Genomic DNA, 13108 nt, shown 5'->3' on the forward strand with positions numbered 1-13108 from the left:
ATATTTATTTTTATTCTCACCATTTAATAAATGATTAAATCTGTGAGGTGAAAATTCATTCAGTGTTAAATACAGGAGTGATGATCAGTGGTGCTGAATTTTTACCACTATAATTTAAATCAGGACTGAAGTAAGGATAGAGTTTCTCAGTGAAAGACTGACCAGTGAAAGAGTAGATATGACAGCTGGACTTCACATCATAAAAGGAGACCAGACCCTCCTCATAATCCACAAACACCCCCACCTTCTCCACCTTCTCTCTCAGTGTGAGGCGGACAGGGGGATCAGCAAACGCCACATAACAATTCTCAATCATCAGCCCCACAGTCCAATACCCACCCTGAGGAATCGGTATAATGTCTCCTTTCCTGTTAATGGACTCTGTGGCGACTCCGAGAGCCCACTCAGTTTTCCCTCTAACCTGCACCTCATAATAAAATCTCCCTGAGGAGAAACTCTGCTTTCCCAGAACAGAAACATGTTTATTAAACCTCTGTGGTGTATCAGGGAGATTCTGTCGTGTGTCTCCATGTGTCACTTGTTCTCCATCTGCAGACAGGATGAGATTGGGATGAGCTGTATCAGGATCCAGAGTCACATCCACTGAGAGAAACACACAGAGTGAGATGTGAGGTTGCAGGTAAAAAATATTAAATCATCATCAGTGGATCAGATTCATTAGGATTTATAAGAGGATTTGTAGAAGATTAAATAATGAAACATTTTTAAATGTTCTCTTGTAAAGAGAAAACTTGTACAGTTGATGGTAGGAGCCTGTCAAAGATGAGAAATATAAAATGTTTTCCTTCTGAAATTTTTGTGCTTCAGGAAAAACATAGGAAGAGTCACAGAAGATGAGAGAAAAATATTTGAGGAAAAACTTGATCCTGATGGAGAAAATAAGTTCAGCGAGTCTCTTGTGATAAATATCTGGTAAGTTTTAGTTTTTGGAAGAAAACACGTGACTCTAAAGTCCATGATGGAGACAAACTGCATTTTTAAATTCTTTTTAACTGCATGATTATAAATCTCTTTGACTTCTTTGTCCAGCACAACAACAACATTCACCTCTGACAGGCAAAGAGTTTTATACTCATCACTTTTCCACATACATGCTGTAACACATCATTCTTTCACAATAATACAGTATTTCCACACAATGTTTTTGTAACATTATAATCTTTCATTTTCACAAGTGAAGCTTGTTAAAATGTCTGATCTCCACAGGATAAATGAGTCTGATCTATAATGAGTTGATGTTAATCTGTTTCTCTCCTTCCTCTCTCCTCTGAATGAATGAATAAAAAGTATAACCAGCTATCAGGTGCTCCGTTATAACTCGCTAATTCCCCCACACTCCAGCTGCAGACTCCGGATAAAGAAATAACACGATAGTTATAAAACACTTTTATTTATTAATCTGATTCAAATCCACGATTGCTTTCGCAGTGTTCTGTTGCTATAGTGATACAGGCGCGCTCCCAAGAGGGGGAGGGGTTTAATCGTAGGAGCTCCATTGCCTTTGCCGAATCCTGAGTAACCCGGATGTTCAACTTCAGTTATTTCCGGGTTGAATTTTTGCAGCTGAATTTGACTGGTTGAATTTGAGCTCTGAAATTATCGACCTGAATACAGACTTCTGAATATCTGACAACTGAATTATTCAATCTGAATTTAAACCCGATTTTAAAACAGTAATCTTTAATGTAACGGGTATGGAAAATATTCCATACATTTAATGTGTAGAATTACACAAAAGGGAATGTGTTTCTGATGTAGCTGTCTACTTGTGTGAGTACTTTCCCTTTTAATTGTCATGATGTCACTGGTCTGTGTAATTTCCTGTTTTGGCTCCTCCAAGGTAAATTTAATTTTGAGTTCTCAATAATCTTGTTTCATCTTTATTTAAATTATCATTTATATACATATATACCCATTTTAATTTGTGTGTATAGTGTTGTTTTATTTATCTGTGTGATTATTTTTGTTGTTTTAGCCTGCTTTTTGATTGATTTTTTTGTATTTTGTTTCAACATGTGACCATCGCACATTATGTTTATTTTATAGAGCACAGTTTAAGGGCGATTCACTCAGGCAGACTGCTTGTTTGTGTCATCAGAATAAATGAAGAGTTGACCCAGTTGCAGTCTGCCTATTTTTTAATTAATTTATTTATTTTTTGGATAAAATAAAAGACACAACACAGCGTACAACCAGTTACATAAACACTGAAAAAAATAAAACTTGAATTTCAAGCATTTTAATTTAAATAAACAATTAATTAATTAAATAAACAAATACAGATCTGTGGTTTACAACATTATATATTTCAATATTATGACTGTATGTCAGTTTTTCACTCCCATACACAGACACACAGAGCTTCTCACTTCATGAGAAAATTTCGATAAAGAAACAGAACAGAGACATTTTCAAACTCACACCAAAATAAAAGTAGCTAGTGTAATGTTTACTTAAATATCTTCTCCTCTACACCCGATCTTCTACCAGCACTTTAAATAAAATCATTTCTCCTCTATGTTTATGTCAATCATACTATTTACTGTTTTGTTTTCTGGTGTTTTTCAAAATCAAATCATCAGGTTTAATCAATAAGCAGCAGGACGCCAGTGAATTTATTTACAGTCTGTACTTACTGTAGCTCTTTACTTACAGTAACAGGTGTGTATTGTTTCACCTGATAGAAATTTACATTTATTATCAGATTTAATTTCGCCCATCGTTTTAAAGTCACTTAGACACATTTTTCTCAGTTCCTCTCGGGGTTTGTGTTTGTTTCGTGTTTCTCTGTTTTTAATGTAAATGATGGATATTATCCAGTAGTGAGGAGTTTTCATCTCGAGTTTTATGAAGTTGTTATATTATTTGTCCGCTAGATGGCAGTGAAAGACCACAACACTATACACTTACACACTCCTTAAAGAAAATAATCACTGCAAAATAAACAAATCAATAAACAAATCATTTACTAATGGATTAATAATAAATAAATAAATAAATAAATAAAGGCAAATCCCATTAAAAAAAAGATTAAGAAAATGTAACGTTTGTATATGAATATGTTTATACAACAGCTAACAGACTAAACTGATTAGTCAATTTTAAAATCTATCATTTCCTCAGAATTTATGATGGAAACATTTTTGTTCTGTGCTGGATACTTTTATTTTGACATGGGTTAGAAATGAATGCCTTTGCATTTCCTTATCTGAATGTTTCCGTTATGACGTGTGTGTGAGAGAGAGAGAGAGAGCGCTGAATCTTTTACATGAAAAAAACTGTAAGAGACATTTTTTTTAGTGCCTGAGGTTAGGCGCGCGCGCGCGCGCGCGCGCACACACACACACACACACACACACACGCACACATAAATACAGCAGAGACTCTGATGTAACTGTACTGTAGATAAAATTGTTCTTACCTGCAAACAACTTCTTCTTTTTAAACTCTGTGAAACATGAATCAATATTTTATATGAATTTATCAAAATACAATTAGTTCAACAAAACATAAAATAATTAATATTTGAACCATATTTACACCACAGACCAAAAGTACAAACCAAATCCATCCACCCATTTTCTATACCGCTTATCCTACACAGGGTCGCAGGGAGCCTGGAGTCTGTCCCCGGGATAGCGGGGCAAAAAGCAGGGGATGCCCTGGACGGGGGGCCAACCCACTGCAGGGCACAATCACACACACTACAGACAATCTGGAAACGCCAGTCAGCCCACAACGAATGTGTTTGGACTAGGGGAGGAAACCGGAGTACCCGGAGGAAACCCCTGAAGCGCAGGGAGAACACGTGCACACAGGGCAAAGGTGGGATTTGAACCCCCAACCCCGGAGATGTGAAGCAAGCGTGCTAATCACTAATCCCCCGTGTCTCCCACAAACCAAATAAAAAATAAATCAATATTTAAAACACCAAAAACAAATTTATTGCCATCAGTAGATTTTTTTTTTGCCTAAAAATAGAGAAATGTAAAGAAAGGAGAGAAATATAAATCGAAGAATCTGTTCCTCTTCCTAAATATATACCGCTCCCTCCATAAAGGCATTTTTTTAAAAATTTGCATCTGTTTTAAATTTGTACTCAAACATATCACATGTGGTTAAAGTGCACATCCACAGATTTTAATAAAGTGTATTTTTATATGTTTCTGAACATGTAGAAATTACAACACTTTATACACAGCTTCCATTCCATGGTATCATAATATTTGGGACCTTGAGCTTCACAGGTGTTAGTGATTATTCAGGTGTGTTTAATTGCTTCATTAGTGCAGGTATGAGAGAGATTTCAGCATCTAGTCTTTATTCCAGACTTTTGGTCACCTTTAGTCTTCTTTTACTGTTCATCAACATGAGGACCAGAGTGCCGGTGAAAGTCAAGGACACATTATAAGGCTGAGAGACAAGAATAAAACAGAGACATCTGTCAAACTTTAGGGTTACAAAAATATCAACTGTGTGGAACATTATTAAGAAGAAAGAGAGAACGGGTGAGCTTAGTAACTATAAAGAGTCTGGTAGGCCAAAGAAGATCTCCACAGCTGATAGCAGAAGATTCTCACCATAATGAAGAAAAATCCTCATACACCTGTCTGACAGATCAGAAACGCTCTTCAGGAGGCAGGTGTGGATTTGTCAGTGAATAATGTCTGCAGAAGACTTCATGAACAGAAATACAGAGGCTACACCGCAAGATGCAGACCACTAGTTCTCCACAAAAACAGGATGGACAGGATAGTTTACTAAAAAGTTCTTAAAGGAGCCTGCAGAGTTCTGGAAAAAGGTCTTGTGGACAGGTAAGACCAAGATGAGCTTGTATTAGAGCGATGGCAAGAACAGAGTGTGGAGGTGAAAAGGGACTGGACAAGATCCAACGCATACCACCTCATCTGTAAAACATGGTCCTGTACGACTGCCTCAGGTACTGGCTCACTCATCTTCACTGATAATGTAACTGCTGATGGCAGGAGCACAATGAATTCTGAGTGCTGTTATTTACACATGGTAAAACTCAGGGGTATAAAAATACTCATTATTAAAGAGTATGTGCACTTTAACCTCGTGTAAATAGTAAAACTCAAATTTTAAGTCCTTAAAGTGTCACAAACTTAGATGTAATTACCGTCTTCCACTCTCTGTCTCTGCAGCTCTAAAAAGAGAAAAAAAGTTCATATTAGAGCTTAAACAAACGTGTAGGATAATGTTTAATACACTTATTATTTTCCATTGTGTGAGTTGTGTGTTGAATAAAACCAACAAGTTCACTTTATTTAACTTTGTTTCTATAATACATTTTATAGACAGTAGAAATGTGGTGTTTAACACATGCATGAGGTCATATGTATAATATTATATACACTATACGGACAAAAGTATGTGGACACCTGACCATCACACCTATATGAGCTTGTTGGAAATCTCATTCCAAAACCATGGGCATTAATATGGAGTTGGCATTGCACATAGTGATCTTAGGCTTGTGTGCAGCTGCTTGGCCATGGAAACCTATTTCATGAAGCTCCTGATGCACAGTTCTTGTGCTGATGTTGCTTCCATTGGCAGTTTGGATCTCTGTAGTGAGTGATACAACAGAGGAAAGGTGATTTTTATGCACTATGAGCTTCAGCACTCAGCGGCCCTGTTCTGAGAGTTTGTGTGGACCAACACTTCATGGCTGAGCTGTTGTTGCTCATAAACACCTCCATTTCACAATCACAGCACTTACACCATGTTCACACTAGCACACGACATGTCTCTCGTGTCATTTGTAGTTTGTCTCTTGTGGGCGTGGAGCGAGTGCTGCTGTGTGGGTGTGTACCGTCCATTCAGCTCCAGTGAGAGTCATGACCAATATGTAGCTTACAGCACACAGTTAACTACAGTATATTATTTATTTATCTTTAAAATGCACTTTGAATTGTAACGTTTTATTAAACTGGAAAACATGTGAAAAATCTGTTGTTTGATGTTCGTTACGTAACGTGTATTCGTATTAGCTATTAGCAGCATAAGCTAACTGTACTAGCTATTTTTCTTTGTAATGTCTCTATACAGGTTTAATGAGAAGTCATATATGACAGGATAAAATGAAACCATGGTTATGAGTTTTATTTCATTTTTTAGTTAAGCAGTACATGATACTACCTACTTTGCAGGTAGGAACTAAATGTTGTTCCATGTGTACCATACAATTAATTCAAGGAACGATTTGAGCAATCGTTTGGATTTACCATGTCATTTACGGTGTTTGGCAGATGCCCTTATCCAGAGCGGCTTACATTTATCTCATTTATACAGCTGAGCAGTTGAGGGTTAGTTAAGGGCCTTGCTCAAAGGCCCTACATTGGCAGCTTGATGGTGCTGGGGTTTGAACTCATCATCTTCCAATCAGTAATCCAGTGTCTTAACCACTGAGCTACATCATACCTAATTTACATGAAGTTGAGAAAATCTCAGGTCGCATGTTGCTTGTTGTGCTGTCACTGATATTGAAATCATCTGTGTCATGTGTCTATAGAACGTGAATTGTCGCCTATTACTCTCTAATGTGAACGAATCTTTACAGTTGACAGAGGCAGATCTAAGGGGGCAGAAATTTCAGAAACTGACGTGTGGTAAAGATGACACACTGACAGTACCACGTTTAAAGTCACTGAGCTCTTTAGTCCATTCTACTGGAAGTGATTGTCTAAGGAGATTGTAAAGCTACGTGCTTGATTTTATTCACCTGTTAGTAATGAGTGTGACTGAAACACATGAACTCAGTAATTAGGAGGGGTGTCCACATACTTTTGGCCATGCAGTGTATATTAGAGCTAATGCCACATGTAAAGATGTTAATTCATAACAGTAATTCATGTGTATTTACTGTAATTCATTTCAGACCACACACACACACACACACACACACACACACACACAGCATTTCTTTTTGTGTCCACACAAGTGTTTCCCAACCTTTTTTCAGTCAGGGCACCCTTTGAAAATTGTAAAAGATTTGTGCCACCCTACACAAACACTAATGCTAGACAGAGTTAAGCCTGGTTTATACGCGACACGTCCGCAATAGCACGAGGGAGCATGGCAAAAATGATATCATCGCGGAGTGGGCGGTCTAGCACGTTGAGTGCAAATGGCCTCATTCGGTTTGCACGGTATTTTTTGTAACTTACCACACTGCGCCATATCCGAAAAGGAATGACTTCAACTCTTGCCAAAAGGTACGATTGTACAGGCATCTCTACGATCCATCCATGCGGGACCATAGAGATAGCCAGATGGCATAAAATTCATGGAAACGTTTTTAAAAATTGTGATTTCGATTTGCTTTGTACATACTGTTGAAATAAAGCCAAAGCTGAAAGTTTTTTGGGGGTGCACCATGTTTTCATTCATCAGTATCTTTACAAATATACAGTCACTACACTACACCTTCAGACAGTGATTAAACCTCATTCTTTTGTCTTTATACATAGAGACGTTTACATTGATGGGCGGTCATACATACATACATACATGCACTGATGGGCGAACAATCACCTGATTTTGTAAATGTGAGAAACAGAGATGCATCGATACTAAATTTCTCAGCTGATACCGATAACTGATTATTCCGAGTGATATCGGCCGATACCGATACAGATACCAATACCAATAGTTTGGTGGTTCTGCCTTTTATGCCTTCTTTTAAATGAATAATAATTTATTTCACAATTCTGAAAGAAATGCAAATAAAAACTTTATTCACTCCATTTCAACAAGTTGTTTCACACTAACTGGTCTCATAAACAGAAAACACATTACTCAAATTAACATTAACACATGAACTAAATTCTGAAGATTAAAGTAAGATTTCTTAACTTATTAAATGTTATTAATTCATATTAGCAGAATTAATTGTCTGAATTCTAAAAAAAACTCCTGTTAGGCTTCACATTCACTCACCACAAACAAAAGCAGCTCGGCAAAAAAAAAAAAAAAATTCACTCGATGCTGAAACTCCCACTTCACTGCTGCAATGTCCGGTGTAAAATTTTAGCAGTGCAGAGCTTACAGACTGCAGTTTTGTCACCATTCCACACAAGAGACATCATCTTTACACACAGCACAAACTCCATGTGTTTTCCTGCCCTCTTTTGATTGACAGGATATAATCGGCCCTAATCATCGGATGTTTTTAAACATTGGACGATGGCAAATATCTTGAAAAACTGTCTTTTTCGGTCAATACCAATTATTGTGCGATACATCGGTGCATCTCTAGTGAGCAATAACATTTGCAGGAAGCTCACACATTTTGCTTATGTCTACAATAATTGCTAACATTTACAAAATAAACCTACAATAAATAATAAGTCTATTTAATGAAAGCAAAGGTCCAGGTTTAACAAAAATTTTAATGAAATGAATAATAATAATAAAAAATCGAGGTTGTTCAATTTAGTTTTATAGATGGTCTCATATTTATAGCTATATTTTGTTGTAATGAGACAAGTGATAAACTCAAGGTTTACTGTGTTTTATATAATTCTTATATGATTCTTTGCTCTTTTTTCATACTGTGGGTTTTAGTGACATGTACTGAAAACAAACATCAACAACAAACACATTATAACGGCGAGCGCGTCAAGTATAAATGTCTCGTACGTTTGGGGAGGTGCGTGCGCAATCAGTGGAGGCTCGCAGTGTGGAGCGAGGATACAGCATAAACAAGGCTTTTTTTTTTATCTAAATGGGGATGAAGTTGATGGTTCAGAAGCATCTGGAGCTTTTCTTTAAAGAATACTGTCCATATTCTTTTGAACTACACACACATCGTCACACGCTAATTATTACGATAAAACACACGCATACGTTACGCATACTGATGTTAAAGTGCTGCTGACGGGTCAGCAAAGGGGTGGAGGGGGAGGCAATTTTTTTTTATATATAATTATTATTATTATTGTTATGCGTGTGTTTGTCTGTCTTATTATTTCTGTGTCTGTGTTATTATTTCAGACATCAGATATTTATCATATATATTAAATGTTTTATACACATTTTAGCATTTTAGAAATGTTTGAAGGCTTTTTGCACTATACTACTGCTCTCATCAGACAGCACACCAGGGTTGGGAAACACTGGTCTAGACTGTGTAGACCAGGGGTGTCCAATCTTATCCGGAAGGGCCGGTGTGGGTGCAGGTTTTCATTCCAACCAAGCCGGAGCCACACCTGATTCCACCTGTTTAATCAGTTGATCTTGGCTTTCAATAGACTCGGGTGTGGCTTCTGCTCGGTTGGAATGAAAACCTGCACTCACACCGGCCCTTTCTGGATAAGATTGGACACCCCTGGTGTAGACAGTGCTTTATTATCTTACATTTCAACAAGGTGATATTGCCTCCTCCAATTAAAATATTCAGCATGATTTTAAAACCATAAAAAGTTCATTCTCACCTGCGTATTCCTTCTCCTTCTGAAGCTCTGAGGCTAAAACAGATCAAACTGTTTTGAGTATTTTGTGTAAATTCTATATAAATTAAAGTATAAATAGATTAAGCAGTATAATATAGTGATAAGGTAAATGGACAACACAAATCAGATTGCGGTTATGAAATGTAATTGTTCTCTGATGTTATTTATTTGTTAAATGATTGCGTACACTTCACAAAGTGGAACATGATGTTACAGGTCAGTTACATACATACATACATACATACATATATATATATATATATATATATATATATATATATATATATATATATATATATTATAATGTATTGTGAGTGATGTGTTTGTATCTCTACTCTTCTTACAGAACCCTCTATGGAGTGAAATCAGAATCAGCAGAACCTGAACCTGAATGTCTAATGCTTAAAAAGAAATGTGTAAATGTGGGTATTGACAAATTATCAGTGTGAATCTTAAGTTATTTGAATATATTATTCTGAAATTCAGGTTTTTAATATTTAGTTTAATAAATTCAGGTAATAAAAAGCTGTTTAAAAGATTCAAGATTTCCGTAATTGGAGTTAAAATAAAAAACAGGTATTAAAAATTTCAAGAAGTCAAAAATCCAGAGAAAACATCTGGGATACTCAGAAAGAGCAAATGAGCCAGACTCTAATCAAACTCAGTCCTGACCAATCACAACACACCAGATGTTTTCTCTGAATTTTTGACTGTTTGAACCTGAATTAGTTTTACTACCTGTTTATTTTTTCCTGAATTTTTGATACCTTGAATTTTTTAACATGAATTTTTATTATCTGATTTTTTTTAATCTAAATTTTCAAAACCTGAATTTCACATAGTTTAATTCAAAACCAATACATTCAAATATATTTAGCTTCAGGGGCACGGTGGCTTAGTGGTTAGCACGTTAGCCTTACACCTCCAGGGTTCAGGGTTTGATTCTTGCTGTGGTCCTGTGTGTGCAGAGTTTGCATGTTCTCCACGTGCTTCATCGGGGGTTTCCTCTGGGTACTGTGGTTTCCTCCCGGAGTCCAAAGACATGCATTGTAGGCTATTTATTAAGCTGAAAAGCATCCATGTGTATGTGTGTGATTGTGCCCTGTGATGGACTGGCACCCGGTCCAGGGTGTCCCCCGCCCCATGATCCCTAGGATAGGCTCTAGGTTCCCCGCAACCCAGTAAGGATAAGCAGTACAGAACATGGACGGATGGATATTTAGATTCACTTTGACAATTTTCAATAACATCACATTTACACAAATAATTTGTACAAACATTACAAATTCAGGTTTGAGTTCTTCTGACTCTGATTTCACTCCATAAGTCTTCTTCCTCTTTACTTCCTGTTGTACAAATCTGGATACATGACCAGAGCTGCCCATAACTTAGTAGCATTCATTTAAATAAACATGAGAAGGAGCTGTAATTTCTGCCCTCTGCCCCGATCTGCCCCAATCTTGTGAACCTTCACCATGTTAAATTGTGTCTCTAAGTTAAAGAGGTCCAAACAATCTAATTAAATGTCCCAATTACCTTTATGATTACATTTTAACAGGGTGATATTGTCTGTTAAGTTTGCTCCAATTAAATAATCACTAAAACTTTAAAGAACAAAAAGTTCATTCTCACCTGCATTTTCCTTCTCCTTCTGAAGCTCTGAGGCTAAAAGATAACAGATAAAATTATTTTGAGTATTGTGTGTAAATTCTATATAAATTAAAGTATAAATAGATTTAGCAATGTAATATAGTGATAAGGTAAATGGACAACACAAATCAGATTGCAGTTATGAAATGTAATTGTTCTCTGATGTTATTTATTTGTTAAATGATTGAGCACACTTCACAAAGTGGAACATGATGTTACAGCTCAGTTATGAGTCATATAGAAAACAAGTAATTTACTGTATTGTGAGTGATGTGTTTATATCTCTACTCTTCTAACAGAACCCTCTACGGAGTGAAATCAGAGCCAGCAGAACCTGAACCTGAATGTGTAATGCTTGAAAAGAAATGTGTAAATGTGGTTCTTGACAAATTATCAGTGTGAATTTTAAGATATTTGAATATATTGGTTCTGAATGAAACCAGGTGAAATGCAGGTATTGAACATTTAGGTTAAGAAAATCAGGTAATAAAAAAATCAAGCTAGTTAAAAAAATTCAAGGTTTCTGAAATTGGGGTTTAAAAAACATTTAGTAAAAATTTAAAGAAGTCAAAAATCCAGAGAAAACATTTGGGATACTCAGAAAGAGCAAATGAGCCAGACTCTAATCAAACTCAGTCCTGACCAATCACAACACACCAGATATTTCCTCTGAATTTTTGACTGTTTGAACCTGAATTAGTTTTACTACCTGTTTATTTTTTCCTGAATTTTTGATACCTTGAATTTTTTAACATGAATTTTTATTATCTGATTTTTTAATCTAAATTTTCAAAACCTGAATTTCACATAGTTTAATTCAAAACCAATACATTCAAATATATTTAGATTCAGGGGCATGGTGGCTTAGTGGTTAGCACGTTAGCCTTACACCTCCAGGGTTCAGGGTTTTATTCTCTTCTCTCCTCCCCTCCCAAATATATATAAAGGGATGCCATTTATAAAAAAAAAAAAACTTTTCTGTACAACCCTTCATCGTATACCTTATTTTCTCGAGTTTTAGAAAAAACATCACGTCCTTTAGCCACTGGAAGATAGATGGGTATTTAGCAGACTTCCAATGCAACAGTAGTCTTGCTATAAGGGATGTGAAAGCAATAACATCCTTTTGTATCGAGCTCAATGGAACTGAGTCATCAGGAATCCCAAATACAGCAATCAATGGGCAAGGTTTTAAATCTACCTTGAGAATAGTGGACATGATGGTAAAAAAAACCAGACCAAAAACCATATAGATCAGGGCAGAAGAAAAACATATGGCCAAGATGGCAGGGAGAGGCATGGCATTTATCACACTTGTCCTCTACGTCCGGATACATCACAGAAAGTCTCGACTTGGACAGATGGACTCTATTTAAAACTTTGAACTGTATAAGTCCAAGACGAGCACAAGAAGTGGTAGACTGTACCCTCCCTATAGCACGTTCCCAACACTCCTAAATTATCTGTACTCCTAACTCTGTTTCCCACGCATTCCTAATTTTGTTACTCGACTCACTACCTAGCGCCAGAATAAAATCATAAATCCTAGAAATCATTCCTCTCTGATGCGGATTGTTTGAAAACAAGCTTTCCCAAACCTGTTCAGGAGGCGCAGAGGGGAAATCAGGAAAACATCTAGAAACGAAATTCCGAATTTGAAAATACCGGAAAAAATGCGTCACAGGGAGGTCATAAGTGGATGCCAGATTGGCAAAGCTATCAAACACACTATCAGCATACAAATCTCTTACTTGTTTAATACCCTTCTCATACCATACTGAAAATGTGGAGTCCAAACACGATGGAGGAAATAGATGGTTGTTGACTAAAGGACCCAAAGACGATGCACCTACAAATTTAAAGCGCCATCTAAATTGATACCAAGTCATAAGTGTGTTGAGGACAACTAGATTATCGGTATATAGGGAGAGTTTTGTAGGTAAAGAGGAGTAAAGCAAAGC

At 36.5% G+C, this 13108-nt stretch overlaps 1 protein-coding gene across 1 annotated transcript in view; it reads right to left on the reverse strand.

Moving 5' to 3' along the window:
* The window catches only part of LOC128610256 (butyrophilin subfamily 2 member A2-like), a 34148-nt gene that overhangs the window by 180 nt on the left and 20860 nt on the right, over positions 1-13108 (reverse strand). Inside the window, exons 9-13 of the mRNA XM_053629457.1 lie at positions 11130-11162; positions 9480-9512; positions 5162-5188; positions 3443-3469; positions 1-603 (exon numbers count right to left, since the gene is read on the reverse strand). The exon at positions 1-603 is cut by the window's left edge and continues 180 nt beyond it. Coding sequence (XP_053485432.1) covers positions 56-603; positions 3443-3469; positions 5162-5188; positions 9480-9512; positions 11130-11162 — 668 coding nt within the window. The 3' untranslated portion in view covers positions 1-55. The remainder of the gene's footprint in view (positions 604-3442; positions 3470-5161; positions 5189-9479; positions 9513-11129; positions 11163-13108) is intronic.

The sequence above is a fragment of the Ictalurus furcatus genome, chromosome 7 (assembly GCF_023375685.1).
Source record: "Ictalurus furcatus strain D&B chromosome 7, Billie_1.0, whole genome shotgun sequence".
Classification (NCBI taxonomy): Eukaryota; Metazoa; Chordata; class Actinopteri; order Siluriformes; family Ictaluridae; genus Ictalurus; species Ictalurus furcatus.